This window comes from Strix uralensis, chromosome 5 (genome assembly GCF_047716275.1).
Source record: "Strix uralensis isolate ZFMK-TIS-50842 chromosome 5, bStrUra1, whole genome shotgun sequence".
Lineage (NCBI taxonomy): Eukaryota > Metazoa > Chordata > Aves > Strigiformes > Strigidae > Strix > Strix uralensis.
Genome location: NC_133976.1, coordinates 76,235,126 through 76,251,557, shown reverse-complemented (window position 1 = coordinate 76,251,557; position 16,432 = coordinate 76,235,126). Strand labels below are relative to the sequence as shown.

Here is a 16,432-nt window from a genome sequence, read left to right as displayed (position 1 = left end):
CCCTTTCCCCTCAGGAGGAAGTAGGAGCAATGAATGTGTTGTCTGAATCATGGCACCTATTTTAAAGCAGAAGCCCTGGGTAACCTTGCAACCTACTTTGCTCCTGGTTTTTGTATCTGATAGAGGCTGGGCATGGTCAGATAAGAGTGGCAACTTGTTAAACAAGAAACCAATTCACTCTACCCACCAAAGACTCTGGCCAACAAATAAATGCTTGAACTGATTTTCAGGTTATTTAGTCTTACTGTGAAGCCCTAGTTTGTTGAGAAAGGGTTACTTAGATATTGCCAGGCAGGCACTGCAGCCAGCCTTGCAGTGGGAAAAACCTGAAGAGAGTGTGTTGGGAGTGCCTGTGATAGTGATGGTCCACTAAGTCAGGAAAGGGGGAGGAACAGTGTGGCCCACAATGTTCCTTTTTTTGCTATCCTTTTCATTTTTAAATAAAAAATAAATCATTGCTTAATTATTTTACCTAGAATTCTCTTCCTGCCAAAGCAATGCCAATTTATTGATAAAGTGGCTGCATTAGTCAGCCAAAGTCTTCCCTGCCTTGTGTTTTCGCATGATCAGAGACATTTTCCTCCACCACATCACTCCTGAAAATGACATTAATTGTTCCTGTCTTGGCTTAAAAATAAAAATGGTGCAAGGGAAAAGGAAAGAAAAAAAGGCACGATGTCTGCCAGATGGTACTTAGTTTATCTGCAACTGTTCTTTGGGGTTTTGGACCATTTACGAAGGAAGTCCTTTTTCTTTACAGTCATCCCTTCCTTTTGTGAATCTGAGTTAAACGGTCTTGAAGGAAAATTTTGGCATTAGGGTCTCGGTACTTCCACTCCTAACCATCAACTGCACTCTTAGCTCAGCACCAGTGCCACATAAGCAATTCAGGGTGGACTCTAATTGGCATCAAAGTACCTTTAAACTAGTCTGACAGTGCAAATGGGGCCTTAAAGGCAGCTTGAGTGTAATTTACATCTGCTTGAAGGCTTCTTTATCCTTCCAGAGTTGTATGAAGGGACTTTTGTGTAAGTGAGAATTCTTTCTTTCCCTCCAGCGAGTCTGTGTGGTTATTTTTCCTTTTTTTTTTTTTTTTTTTCCCCCCTCTCTAAACAGTGGTTTGATGCTGTGTGTTGTTTGGATCTAAAATTCTTAAAAGGAAAAGTTTTGCAATGCATATTTATAACTACCTGAGAAATGATGATTTTTTGCATGTTAAAATTTTTGTCTTTCCCAAGTTAGGCGAATTCAGTCAAAACTGTGTCAGTTCTCTCCTTTGAATCTGCACAGGATGTGGTCCTTTTGTAACTAAAGGACAACCCACAAATGTTTAGAAGGGTTTTCTGCCTCTTTGTGCAATCCTAGAAATAGATGTTATTGAGGTATGATTTATTCAGAGGGCCAGCATGCTTCAAAAGTGTCTCTCAAACCACAGGAGAATGTGTGCTTATCCACACGTTTTCCTGTACAGATGGATTAGCTCGAGATGCTGTGTGAAGACCTTCATAATATTTCCCTTGCTGAATAGTCATCAGATGTCTGTGTCTGACTGCTGTTCAGCTGATGTGCTTTTGAGCTTTTGGTTGCAGCAGGTTGCCACACTGTTGGTTTTCATGGTCTCTTGGGATCGATTTGAGCTCTCGGGCTTTTTTTTTTTTTTTTTTTCATGGAAGGAGCGTCTCATAGCACTGCCATCGTGACATACCTAGACTGGGGCCATTGTTCTTGGATTTCCAAGAATCCTAAGCCTTTCCCAAAGCTGAAATCCTGTGGGGAAGTCCTGTTTACCTCCTGTTCCTTTAGGACAGTGGGTAGTGGCAGCAAACAGATACATTTTGGAAGAATTTTAAAAATGAATGAGTCTTGGCTTTAGCCAGCGCAAGAGTTACTATATTCTAGGCAGGAAGCCTCTAAACTGCATGTATTTTTGCTGTCATATGTCCATCATGGTTCTTATGCAGCGTTTAGGCTGAGACAGAATTCCTCTAGCAAGTCCAGAAACCTTTCCCCATGCCCACGCCAGACAGCTGCTTCAGATGTAGACCGCCAGCATCTTCTTTTTCATGGCTGATGTTAGATTAGAAAGAGACGTTGCTGTCATATAGGGCTAGACTTTCTAAATTGGCTAGTAAGAGACTTTTTTTTCTTTTTAAGCTATAATTGCATTTGCAAGTTGATGTCTCTTCAGGCTTACAGACAATCGAGTTACCCATCAAAATGCCCCTTGCTTAGTTATAATGCAGCTTCTTTCCTAAGCATTGAAATGCGAGACTGATTCTTCTGGTCTGTTAGCCATCTTTTTGCTGAAGATGTTCCATTTTGATTGCTCAGCACCAAAGTTTAAAAATCGTGCAAAAACATTCTGTTTGATGCAAGAATTTTTTTCTTTTACTATATGTCAGCTTTAGTTCAATGTGGAGGTAAAAGTCAGCATAAAAAGAAGGTGGAGGTTAACACCTGGCACAGATAGACCCAAGAGTCGTACCATCAAACAGCACTACTAATCAGGCCGATTCCCCATCAGTACATGTGCTGTATTTACGGGGTATTGTCATGAAAATGGACATTTTTTGCCTAAACATAGCTTTTCCTGTGCACAGCTGTAAAGAAAAATTCAGTCCTGATGGTTATGATAGCACCAAATGTTTGTGTCCTTATCTTGCCATAAGTTGTGCACTGTTATAAATAACAGGCTTCAAAGGGGGTGAGTGTCCCTTATAGGGGCTTGGTGCAGCTTTTTTGGCCCAACCACTTAGGCTATATTCCGGGACCTTTGCCTCATTCTATCAGGAGGATAATTTGGTTGTAAGAGTCAGACAGCTGCCTCATGTAAAGTCCTTTTTCAGTGAACACAGAAGAAGTGATTTTTCTTGTGCAGAAGTTCAAGCAAGTCTGCATAGTGGATGTTTTGCGTTTGCTGCTTTTATTTTTACTAGCCTTTTGTCTCATAGCGACACAAAGATTTAACTATTTCTGTATTTTGCCAGCATCTAGGGGACCCTTCAACCCACAAGGCTTAACTTCTGTTAACTTTTTTTCATGGTCTTCAGTAGTTGCTTCCAGTACTTGGAGATGCATAAAATACATGAAGAAACATTTAATTGCTCTTTACACTTAGCTTAGCTTCAAAGAGAAATGTTTAAGCACCATCAGCTTAAACATCAGGTGCTCATCTCAGACTTGAGATTGTCTGTAGATCAAAGACCTGTGAGCTCAGTCCTTCCAACAAACCGTAATTAATTTTGTAATTTAATTTCTAATTTATGTTAACAGTTTGGCATATGTATTTTAAAGGTCTTTTTTCCTCTAAGTTTAAAAACAGGTTAAATATTGGGAAGAGGTAAAGGGTTTGTAAAAGCTTAAACGCAGGGATTTGCAACCTTTCTTCACCATGGATCCCTAAAACTTTTCTATGGGACTGGCAGACCCTTCAGAAATGTCAAGTGTATGCACTGCTCTATATCTTAGATGCTTGTTTTCATAGTCATCTTGGAAGAGAAGTAGTCCACAAACCAATTCCCTGTGGTGCCCTCTACCCCTTTCATGTGCAGGACAAGGTTGAAGATCATGGCTAGAGTAGAAAAAAGTCAGTTCTGTACATTTCTGGGTAAGTTATGTTACTGTCAGTTTGTCGTATTAGATTTGACCTTTACTAGATTGTACAAAGCTATTACAAGCAAATTATTGTTTACAGAGAAAAGAATGTATTTCTGAATGATAATCTATATGGACTTCACACTCACTTGAGACTGTAGCTTTTTGAGTGATTGAAATAGAAGTTATTATTGATTTCTATAAAACTAGTGGGAAATTAAGAACGAGGGCTTGTTTTCTTATCATTTCTGTAATGCTGATCTTTAACAGCTCAGAAGGCTCCAGCTGTGTAAAAGCACTCTAGTAGTCAGGGTCAGCTTTTAATGTCTCAATGTGTAAAACAGTAATTACTTTAAATTTCTGACTATGAATTTCACAAGATCTACAACAGCAATAAAGAGCTGGAAATGTTCTGGAAGTTAATGATAGGCCAAGTGAAGTGTAATAATTCTTAAGAAATCTGATGATGTCACCTTCTGCTGCAGTTTCTTCTTCATTATCAGCTCAGCAAGGTTTGAACGAGGCAGTATTTCATGAGGTGTTCCTTAAGAGTTCCCCTGAGCAAATCTAGCAGGAGATGGTGGTGGACACAGGCTCAAATTCTGGGAGCCCCACACCAAATCTCTAATGTCTAATATTTTTTTATTAGCTGCCTATAACCAGTAAGAAACATCCAGCACTGAAACATGGATGGCATATCAATTCCAAGTGCTGAATTGGTACACTAGCTGTCTTAGGGCTGGACAGTCACAGGCACTGCCTGAAAAACAAGGTCCTGATCACGTCAGTTCATCAGCTGTCTTATTGTGTCTTTTGAAAGAGCTAAAGATTTTATGAGCCCTAATTCTGTTGGAGTTCTGGGAGTTGAATTCTGCCATAATTTCCCATGTGCTTAAATACTGTCATACACTGATCAGATGCATTGCTAGTCTGGTATTTTTTAACCCATGGTAAGATATACTATTGCAAATCATATTTTGCTCTCACACTGCTTTTCATTCATAGATCTCAAACTGGCTGCATGGATGTGACAACTCCTTTGTGTGGTACTTATACTTTAAGGCATAGTTTTAAATTATTCTGATCCCTCCAGTGGTAGACTGCGGAACTGTACTGTTCTTTAAGATTCTTTCCAATGAAAGCCAACTCCTCTCACTGACTTCCTAATGATTAATTTGCTAACTTACTAAATATCTTCCATGTCAACCTACTTTAAACAAAGAACCTTGTGATCCTGAGGTGCTACCTACAAGGGTTTGTAAGAATTTTTTTCTCCATGTTCTCTCCAAAAGTAGCAAAATTCTGGCATGATAGCCTGGTGCTGAGCCCTGCTTATGTCTTTGGTGTTAAGCTGATCAGCAGCTTTGAGAACAGGAGGGAATTTTCCTGCAGGGCAGATGGGAAGGAGTAGTTGTTGGTTGAGGTTTTCCTTATTTGTGATGCTACTAAGAATTTTCATTGCTTTTGAAGTGAACAAGATGGTGGCAATGACTTCTGTCCCTCTCTTGCTGTTTTCTTTTGACATGTTGCAGTTGTGGGTCTGTCTTTGTTAGCCCTTACATTTATGAAGCATTCTCATGCTGCACCTGTATGCTGTACAAAGAGCTCCCAGAACTTCTGAGATCATGAGCATTGCCTGGTCCCAGGAGTATCATACCTCAGAAACCCTTAAAAGGAGGACACCCCCCCCCCCCCCCCCCCCATTTTGTCCTTGCTTGGTTGTCCTTCTTGCAGGTGATCAGACATGTCTCCTGACATCATGTCATTCTCCAGGATCCCCTCTCTGACTTAGTTTGGCCCTTAATTTAGGTACTGCAAATAGGAGGTCATTGTCCCTAGAACTTCTGTAGTCCATGGAGGGAGATACGCAACGGGAGCTATTGCAGGGATGCCAGGTTGCTTTCTGTAGAGGGTTATTTTCTCTTCTGACCATCCAGGCAGCCCTGTGAGACCTCCTAGGCATCTTGCAGACTCTGAAGTTACTGAGTACAGATACCTCACTCCTTCATCATCTGTTTTGCAGTGTTTAATGACTGATTTTACAGTGCTGTTTTAATGCTGCTGAATTCACATGCAGAACCAGAGAGCAACTGTGATTTAGTAGGTTAATTTTATGACTGGGAAGCAAAAATATTTGTAGTAGCTCAGTCACATTAAGATATACTTTTTAGAATATGAAATAAAAATAGCTGTTTCCAATAGAAAGAGTGGACACTAACATAGAAATAATGAATGACACATGCCACAGGAAAGGTATTGTTTTGGGGATGTGTGGATGTACTAGTAGTTCTTCCTGTGTCTCAAGCTGCACTAGCTTGCAGCAGAATTCAATTAGCAGCCTTTTTAAAATGGCGTTTTTTTCTGTTAGTGCATTGTCCACTTGTAGTTGTTCAATATTTATAAGTCAAGTGTGTGGTTTGGGGGCTTTTTGTTCATTTTGGGGTGGTTTATTTGGAGTTTTTGTTTATTTGTGTTTGCTTTTTCTAAAATGAAGTTTCTTCTGTAAGTTGGTCCACAGGGGTGGTTTGAACCGTTTCTCAGAATTCACCCAGTGGAAACCAAAAGTTGTTAGTCTCTAGCCATTGTTACATACATAGTCTGCACTTCTGGCTGTCCATATCCTAGCAGCTGATTGTTTCTGTCAAGTTCCATCACCCTGGGCAATGATTGACACATCTGCTGGCAGTTTCAGCAGAGAGGTCAGTGATGGAGCAGGGATGGAGCAGGGGCTGTCCGCAGGGGTGTACCAGTAGGCGAAGTTGAGCTTCACTGCGAAGGCAGCCTGGGGAGTCTACCACGGTGGCAGATTGAGTGCTTCCTCGTTATATGGACAGAGCACTTCAGTCTCCAGTCTTGTCAAGCTGTCACCTTTCATCAGCAATAAATCTGCTTGCTAAATAAATGCAAAAGGTAATACAACATTTTTATTAGTCATGACAAATGCTAGTCTTAGGAGAGTTGAGAAAATAATGACTTGATTTAAATATTTATTAAATCAAGTAATTTTTGAGGCATCTTTAAGACTTGAAGGTATTTTATGATATGATAGAACAATTGCATAATTCATGTTATATATTACATCAGTGTTGCTCAGAAGAAATAAAATGATTCTCACTTTAATGGTTTTAATTTTAAGCTAGCCTGGCATTGCATGTTAACAGCATTTTTGTCCAATTTCTCAGTCTGCTCTCTCTTGTCAATGCCATCTGCTTGCTTGTTTTACCATCTCTTTAACAACCAGGTGATTTTTGCCATCTTCACCCTCCTCCTCAGTATGCCCAGCAGTCCCATTTGGGTTTATGGGGTTAGTGTGCTAAGCAATATTCATATGTTTATGTAAATGTGTTCCCTATTCTAAAGAACCTTTCCCCATTTCTAGTTCAATAGCTTCGAAGCCTTCCAGCACCCTGGCTTACAGCACTGAATTATTTTACTGTAGTCTAATCTGCTTGTTATGCCAGCTGGTTTTGTTGATCTGTAATGTATTCATTTATGCAATAGGTTCTACTCTAGCAAAGCACTTGATTTTAAGTGTGCAGGTAGACTTGGTGAAAAGAATGTGATTAGCTCAAAGCTAAGCACCTGTCTAAATACTTTGCTGGATTGGAGGCTTAGGAAAGAAGGGAAAAGATTGGTCTAATTATATTGAATGTGTTTTAGAGCTGCTTTGTCCTAATAACCTTATCATCAGGCCAACCTCTGGTTATGGATACTCAGCGTAGAAGATGTCTCATGGCTTGCCAGGCTTTTATTTTTACTTCATAGTTTTCTAGATCTCTCTCCTGGCTTTTCTGAACTATAATCTTAAGCATAGTTTGTATAAGAAAATGTATCTCTGCCTCTTAGGAAGTAACTTCAGGGAAACCATGTCTTTAAAATACTGTATGTAGAAGGCAATGAAAAGCTGGTGTCACCAGTTCATTTGATTTTCATGTGTGTAAGGACAACAAAATATTTATACAAGTCCAAACTGCAGTAGCCCACAGAATAAATGTGGCAGTGGGACCAGGTTGATGAAAAAGGAGGAAAAAGATAAAATGAATGACACAAGGGCTAAATTCTGCTCTGCTATTCATTTGGGCTGAGCCAATATTAGAACTACTGGGGAAAAAAAAGGTGGTTGTAAAGCAGTGAAAATGAAATCTGAAGAAAAGATGTATATGCGTTTTTTCCAGTTCTAGCTCTTACCTGCCAGTGTTTGTCTTTTTCCATTCCTCAAATCTGTATGCCCTCACTCCCACAGATGCCAAGGGGATTTGCAGGACTTAGTTTAACTCATGTTCACTGTAAAACTGCCCTAAATCCAATGTTATAAGAATTACTGCTACTGCTTTCCCAAGTCAGAATTTAGCTGGACTGGGTTTTTGCTTTTCCCACTGCTGCATGGTCAGGGCATGAGGCATTGTCAAGACCAGAAAGCCATGCACAACCCAAGGTGTTTTCAAAGAAAGGGACATTTGTTGAGTAGTCTTTGCACTCCCTTCCTCTTCTGCAGTATTTGGTTTGGATGTGTTGTTTCTGAAACCGTAACAAGCTCCTCGTGGAATTCACACTGTGAAGTTTCCTGTGTGTTATTTTTTCTGAGGCAAGGCTATACTATGGTGTGCTTTACCCCTTGTTCCTCCCCACGTGAGCTTTTGACATCTTTATCAAGAATGGCACTTGAACAAATGCTTAACTTGATTGCGCTGCCTAGACTCAAAGATAGAAATGGGCTTAGGCACTCTTGAAAAAGTATGAGCTGAGGCAGATGTTTAATGCTTTCAAAGATGCAAACCAAGTAAGTGCTTTCCCAGAAAGATTATTCATAATTGTTTTTTACTATATATATATATATCATGGTAGGGAAAGGGAGGAAAAAAGGAGGAAATAGCTGCATAGTTGTACATTTGAACAACTTCTCATGTTTGTGGTCGCTTGCCACCATGGTGTTTTTAGCTGAATGTAGCCTATACGTAGGGCAATACAGAGTCCCAGGTTTTTGTCTCCCTTCTTTTTAATGGGCGTTGGGCAGACAGTAGCAGGTAGTGAGCAGCTCCTGGCTCTGTGCACAGCTCTGTCCTGCCTTGCTGTGAACCTTTGTTCACTTTGCCTATCTTTGTCTCTTTCCTTCTGTGTCTGTTTAAATTGCAAAGGCTAAAAAGGAGGCGACTGGCTCCTGCTCTGTGTTTGTCTCTGCCTGCCAGACCCGAGTGGCAGGTCAAAATGTTTTTGTAATACAAATAATTATTAAGAAATTTCCATTTTGCCACCTAATCATCTGCAACTTGAGACTCTCAATGTATTTGAGACTGACTGACTGCTCCACCATCAGTATGAATAAAGTCTGAGAGGTCTGAGGATGCTTCCACTGTGTTTGACATTGACATCTTCAGTGACAGCTCAGGTGTCAGAGACTTGGGCCCACCTGTGGCCACTCTTGAAAGGGACCTGAAGTGTCTCAAGATAAAAATTCAGATAGAAGCATGCAGTTCCAGGGCAACATTGGAAACTCTGGCTTGATGTCCCTACAGCTTTTGTGCAACATGGGCGGTCTTCCAACTGCTTGCCAGTGCAGGGTTTGCGTTGGTTTTGATAGTATATGAGAATGCAAGTTGATTGAGGCATTGGTCTTAACTTGCACATACTGTGAGCTATGTTCTCAGCCGTGAGGCTATATACATAATGCTTTCTGCCTAACATTAGTTTTCTGTTTGTCTTTTGCAGCACTTTTACAGGCAGTCATAGCTGGTGATCTGCTGAAGGTAAGCACAGAGCACTGAGTGTCCGCTTTTTCAGAGTTTTTTGCAGGTCTGATATACTGTAAATTTTATCACACCTCTGCTCAAAACATAAATAGACTGCTGTAGGGACTGCTGGCAAGTGCCATTTTACAGCCTTTCCAGGAAACCCTGAATATTAGGGGAACACATCAGTCAGGTGAGATGTGAAATTTGAGTGAATAGGATCTGGTGTTAGACAGCACCTTTCAGCTCAGGATTCACAGTGCACTGCATAGAGCAATGTGTCAGTTACTAACAGGGAAATTACTATACTGGCAAATGCAACACTGAACAGCAGGGTAGTTCTGACACAGCCTTACACAGTAAAGGATATTTTATGGCAGTGAGGTTGGTGGCCAAGCCCTTAGAGTTGCTAGAGACTTCTTAACTTCTATCTAGGCAACCACCAGACCAGGTAAAACAAACCTCAGCTTATTATTTTATCATCAGATGGATCTCTCAAAACATGTGGTGTCTTGGTATTGTTAGTTATTGCGAGGAAAGGCATGCAAAAATGTTTTGTGCCCGAAGTCTAAAGTTCCATCTCTGACAGTTATTCAGGCTGCATTTTTCAGTAGCCAGGTCAGGATTTGAAAACATGCCCTCAAATTTGGATGAGGACTGTGATTAATGATTGCAATTTTATCTGCAAGAAGTCAGCTTGAAGCCATTTGTAAAAATGACAGTACTGTTAGGCCAACTCTTTGCCTGCAGGTGCCCCTTCTATACCTCCGCCCTTGTGCTTGTGGCTGCAGCATCTAGAGAGCAGTCCTTCAACCAGCAGTCATAGAAATATTGTCCCATTTCCACTTCTTGAAAACTTTTTGCCTGAGTTTGCTTTGACAGGGAAACTTCTTGACCTTCTTCAGATGTACTGCATCATAAATGATGCCTCACTGTCGCAGCCCTCGACCTCTTTTCTGCACTGATCTGCACTGCAAACTGCTTTCCACTGCCCCCTGCCCCCCGCCCCGCCGAGTTTGCAGCATTTCTGAGACCCAGGCGGTTGCTGTTTTCTGCCTGTTCTTACCCCATATAGTGCTTCCCTCTCTGCCAGCCCCAGGTGGGGTGCAGAGTGAGAAAGGGAGATTTGGGGCAACTGAACCCCACCTCCCTGTGGATTTTTGAGTTGGAGTTTTCTGGTTTAGTCAGAAAGTGTTTGTCTCCTGTGCTGAGAAAAAAAATGGAATTTTCAGTAGAGAAGACAGAATTTTCTGTCAAATACATATATTTTAAAATATCCCAACAGCTTCACCAGAAATGGTTTGCAAGCATTGTTAGCAAGCAATAATTCATCACTAGTAGAGTAGCAATGTCTCATTGTTTAGGAAATAAAAACTGCTCTTCTTAACCCATATAATTGTCAATACTTCTAGTTTCATATATTTTTTCACTGGGGCCTAAAACCTGGCTTTAAAGTAGTATTTTATTCCATTTTTCTACTGATGTCCTATGAAAATTAGTAAATAATTTGCCTACATATTTTTCTTTCCTCCCATCTTATCCTTCTGTGTTGTTGCTGGATTTTTTTTTTTTATATTTTACAGTTCATAGAGTGCTGTAAAAAAGGAGCCAATTTGTTAATCCAAGGACCTGATCACTGCTCCTTGTTGCACCATGCTGCCAAGACTGGGCATAGCGAGATTGTGAAATACATCCTGGAGCATGGTAAGTCACAGTGGGGAAGGCCACAGAGAGCTGTACTTCAGCCAAGTGTCAGTCAGGTAAAAGCTCACTGTGCAGCTGGAAGTGCCCTCACTCCTCTGTGGGCACCCTCAGCAAAATGTCCACCTGCAGCGTGTGTGAGCAGAAGGCTAGGAATGTGGTAGCAATGACAGTAATGGCTCCATAGAAACGGAAGTTGTGGAAACAAAAATAAAGATGGCTTTTGAGAAGGATGGGTGTTTTCACAGTGGCATCAGTTGGGGGGCTGTGAAGAAGCAGTGCGATGCTCTAGTTAGAACCTCTGGCATAGGAATCCTCTGAACTAATTTGTTTTTCAATTAGAGCATATGTTGTAGAAAGCATCTAACCTTCATTAAAACATTTACAGCGATGGAGAGCCCATCCAACCATTGGTATTATCTCAGCATTTAATAACACACTGGTTAGGAATCTGTGCATCTATTTCTAGACTGAAATTGCCTAACTTGCCTTCTAACCTCCCAATATTATGTCTCTTTTAGATTCAAGACCACAGGATAACAAAAATTTATGATCTCCATTTTGTATTTATATTTATAGGCTGCGATCATACCGTTTCCCTTTTTTCCTTTCGACTCTTTTTATCTTTGTCAGTAACAGGATTGCAGGCATGCTTACACAAGCTGTGCAGCAATTTGTGTGTGTACATATGTTTGAGGCAGTCACATTTAGGAGTTTCTGCCTGTTGAACTATTGTAATTTTGTTCACTGGTTGCTGGAGAGTGGTACAGTAATATTGTCACTGCTCTGCATGCAGAGCTAAAGTCCCAGTGATCAGCCTCCTGCACTGTAGGAAATGTTTTCTAGTCCTTTAAACGTTCTTGTAACTCTTCTCTGATCCCTCTTCAAAATATTAATGGCTATTTTAACTTCTGGATGTCAAAATCAGCTATATTATTTCAGCAGTAGTGTTAGCACTAAACACAGAGACTGCCTCTGGCAATTGGAATAAGCATTAGCTAATGCTCAGAAGTTACTGCAGAAATTGTACAGAGGAGAAAAAAGCACAACTCATAGGAAAGGAAAAGGCAATAATCCATCTGTTAACATTTGTGCTAATTGGGGTGGGATTTAGCTCAAGCTTGACTCCTAAATTTAGGTGTTTACATATAGATGTCATGTAATCTATGGGTCTAAGTTCCTGTACTGTCAACAGAGATCCATAACTCAATTCATTTGGTCCTGTATGACAGAGGTACTAGAGGAAACCTGTCTTCTTTCAGTGGCAGATGGAAGTGAGGAGGGCATCTTTAATAGCAGCAGACTTCTACCATGACTAGCTCAAGGGAGACCCTAGTCAAAGTAGACATTGCAGCCCAGCAAGTAATTCAGCTGATAGTTACCTGCACACTTCATTCATTTAGCTAAACATAACTATCTAATGTCATTTGCCCTTGGATATCCAGGACATACAAGGCCCATAGGAGACCCATACTGCACTGGCAGCTGGAGCCCAAGCAAGCATCCCTGTCATTCCAAATGCATCCCAAGGCTTGCCCATAGGCATATCGAATGGCATGCAGTATCTGTGTGTGGGCAACTGAACTGTGCCCCAGATACCTGACTGAGGGGTTCTGAACTGCTACTTTACTCTTCTATGTATAGATACATAATACATAATATTATACACATGGGTAGCTAACTGTAGTTGGCCTTATATCCAAATATTGGCTATTTTTCTTCCCAGTTGTAACAAGGCTTACCAGTGCTAACTCTACCTCCTATTTAACTTCTCTGGATTATCTCTTTAGTCGCATTGCATATATGTGCCTCTGAATTCTGTAGACAGACATAATTTCACTTAATTTTCTTCTGCCTCTGGTCTCTTCTCACAGTGCACACGACCTGTGCCAATTCACTGTCATGGCTGCCTCTCCAGGATTTTTCTTAGGCACATATACCTTAGCTTACTCACGGTCTGACCCAGTTACCATTTCTTTGGTGAAGGTTTAAAATGGGATCATTTAAGCTGGTAAGGATGTGAGCGGGGAATGCATGGGAATTTTTGAAGTGAATAGAGAAATGTGAGGGATTATGGACTGTTAGACAAAGACAAACCAAAAGGTTGAGCAAATGTCAGCTCAGTTCCTCTCTCCCCACTTTATCCCCAAGGATGGCAGGAAGCTTTTGCAGCTTTCCAGACATATGTCCTCTGGGGTCCTCCAAATGCATTGTTTGTTTAACATTCTCTGGGGATCAGAGAATGCATGGGACAGTGCTCTAATAGGGGCCTTCTCTCTTCTCCCACCAAGCAATTAATGAAGCTCATTTCTACCCTGGGCACTTCTCAGTCACAAATGAGCTCTCTTGCTGAATCATCATCATCATAATGTCCTTGTTCTTCTGTTACGTTCTCTGGCATCTGGCATCTTCTCAACATTAATTAGTGTATAAGACCCAATCCAACGTTACTAATATCTGAGACTTTCCCTGTATCTAGCTTCTCATTTCTGCTGATATCCACCCTTGATGAAGATGGGTCTTACTCCTGTTCTAGAATTACCTCTGCCCAGCCATACTTGTTCTGTAGTTTATCTGCTTCCCATAATGGCTGGAGATAATATTAGTAAGAGTTCCACTGCAAAATACCCTCCAGCACACAGCACAGAAAACCTGTTATTAATCACACAGGGTAAATCTTCTGAATATCTTTAAAAAACAACAACAACAAAACAAGACAAAACCCACCATACCAGGAATTTTAATTGCCTAAACTAGTGGGGTGAATTGAATGTGATACAGGAGTGGAGAATCCCTCCCTGCCCATAGCACTGGGACTATGAAGGAGAGAAAATGGTGTAGTGATGCTGTGACTGTCCTTTGTGGAGATGGCTTTATGCTTTCTGCAAATATGCAGGGGACATTAATGCAAGAGGTTATTCTGTGATCTTTATCAGAATGATTTCAGATAAGGGGAGGAAAATAACCCTTCTTAAATTAGAAAAAGCAGAGATGAGTCACACAAGGAGACTGCTGTGCAGTATTGCCAGATACTTAGCAGTGGACTAGCACAAGCCTGGAATAGCAGCTGAAGCACCAATGTAGTAGGTGTCAGGACGACAGCTGCTTACTGCTGCAGGAACAGTTGTGTTGGCTGCTGTTCCTGCAAAACAGATTCTCTCTATCCCCTGTGCAGGAAGGGAAGACACACAGACCTATCTGTTGTTCAAGACTGCCTGCCTAAATCAGGAGTTTTTGCTTGTAGTAGGAGGGTCACCTTTTAAGATCTGTCTGTAGCTGGGCTAAGGAACACTTAGCTTGAAACTGAGGGCCAAACTCAGTAGGCCTCAGAACCACATCTGTTTAGTGTTTCGATCAGCAACTGTCTCACACCCTAATGCGTACACATTAGAGAAGAGTTAACTGTTTACTTGCTTAACACAAACAGAATTAGAAAAGGTTTAAGAAGCTCTGTTAGAAAAAGGACCTCCTAAATCATCATTTGTATTTGGAGCCAAACTTGGCTTGGAGTCTTTATCTGGTAGTTCTGAACTATTTGTAATTTATAACCATTATACGAGATATTCCAAGGTTTGCCTTCTCCTTGTCTTCTCCTCTTCTCTAGACACTCAAAAGACAAACAAGAATTCTGTAGCTCATCTAGGGTATTTCAATTTTAAACAGAAGAGAGGAAAGAAATTTAGAGTTGCCTTAGGAATTTGTGGTGGGAACTTCTGGTGGAACAGTCAATCAGTACGGCATCCCACCCTGAACATTTCTGTTACCTCAAACCTCAGTGTCCTTGCTTCATTAGATAGCGTCCTCTGGTAAAAAGGCTTTTGTTACTCTTAGCACTGCACAGTCAACAGTGAAGAGCCATCAGTGAGTCTGGATTTGCATCCTGACCAGATTCCGGAGTTCCAAAGAAGGCTTTTGGAAAGAGAATTTTGCTGTGACAGAGATGTATGTCAGGGACAAAGTTTGAATAGTCATCAGAAAGCAACACTGAAGAAGAGTGAATTTGCCTGACATTTGCTAGTATGTCTAGATTTGCAGAATGTTTTAGAGTAGTGGACATTTGTGAGGGGCCTGAGCAGAAAATAGCTTAATTTTCCTAGAAGGCACAACGTATAAAATAGTCTATTTTAATGTGCAAGTTTACCAAATTTTAGGTCAACATGGCTGAGAGACAGTTACGATGGAAGGCATACTCCCATAGCTTGACTACCCTCTATGCTACAATGGAAATTCTGAGCTAAAAGACACTAGCAGTAAAAAACAGACCCTGTTAGTCTTCACATAGGGTGAAAATGAGGAGTGGGGAATTGGGGGAAGGCTTGAAATAGTTCTGACTTTGCAGATTACTATTATTTTAAAAAGATTCCCTCTTTGAAGGTAAGGAACCAAATCTAGTTTCGCCCCTCAGATAACAACCTGAATCAAGTTATTAAACAAAGAGATAAACACCCAGAAATGTTGATAATGTCAGACATTACTGCTTAAAGCAAATACCCTTCTTCCTCAGTTTTGTGAAGGACTGACAGGACAAGGGACTGTCAGGGGTTAATAACATTGGGTCTCCTGTGGGTAGCTGTAACCACATCCATTGTAGAGGGCAGGGTGTGCTGCGGCCCAGAGGCCTTTCAGACTGCATGGTGCTGTATATTTTGGAAATGCCTCTGAAATATGGTCATTTAGTCTCTCTTTTATGTTGTAGTGAGCTCAGCTAAAGGGCAGCTGCTTTTGAGCATCTCCTTCCCTTCCCTCCTCCCATTCCCAGCTCAGGCTGCTTTGCCTCCTGAGAAACTGGAGAGGGGCTTTGGTGGAGTGAAAGGGGGCAGAAGGAGAGAAGGAAAAAAGTTAATAATTCTACACAGACAGTCTATCGGAGATGTTAAGGAAAGAGAGTGATCTCAGCTGGGCTTCCCCTCGGTGCGTCATGCTTTTCAGTTCCTTTCATGCGAACTTCTCTCCCCCCCACCTCCGTCCCCATCCTGCCATTCTTTAGCCCCCAAGTCGCTCACTCTCTTTCTCTCTCTCTTCTTTCTTTTCCTCCCTCCACCTCTCCACACTTTTCTATCTTTTGTTTTTATTTCCCCCCCTGCTGTTTTCCTTGATAGAAATCTCACTCATGCATTTCCCTTCCGGATTTCTATTGGGTTATTTTGTCCTCTCTCTCTCTGCGCCTTGGTCCCCTTTTCTTTCTCTGCCTCTTGTCCCGGAGTAAAACAGCCGCCTCCCCGCTGGGTCAGGATGACAGTGCCGTTAGCTTTCCCAGTGCCAGCCCTTCCCACATCTGTGCAGCTTTTGTCCTGGGGCAGAGGGGGATTTGGAATGGTCGGTTGGCAGCGCCAGGGAGACTGATGTAAAAATGAGGTCCAAAAAAGAGGGGAGAGGGAATTAGGAGGAGGGCGTGAGATGGTTTAAGAGAA

The 16,432-nt window shown here is 41.4% G+C and overlaps 1 protein-coding gene across 4 annotated transcripts in view; it reads left to right on the top strand.

Moving 5' to 3' along the window:
- DGKI (diacylglycerol kinase iota) overlaps nt 1-16,432 on the top strand; it is a 221,565-nt gene that overhangs the window by 195,934 nt on the left and 9,199 nt on the right. For all 4 annotated transcript variants that reach the window (XM_074871781.1, XM_074871780.1, XM_074871783.1 and 1 more), the window contains 2 exons: nt 9,301-9,338; nt 10,904-11,024. In XM_074871781.1, the coding sequence (XP_074727882.1) occupies nt 9,301-9,338; nt 10,904-11,024 (159 nt within the window). The remainder of the gene's footprint in view (nt 1-9,300; nt 9,339-10,903; nt 11,025-16,432) is intronic.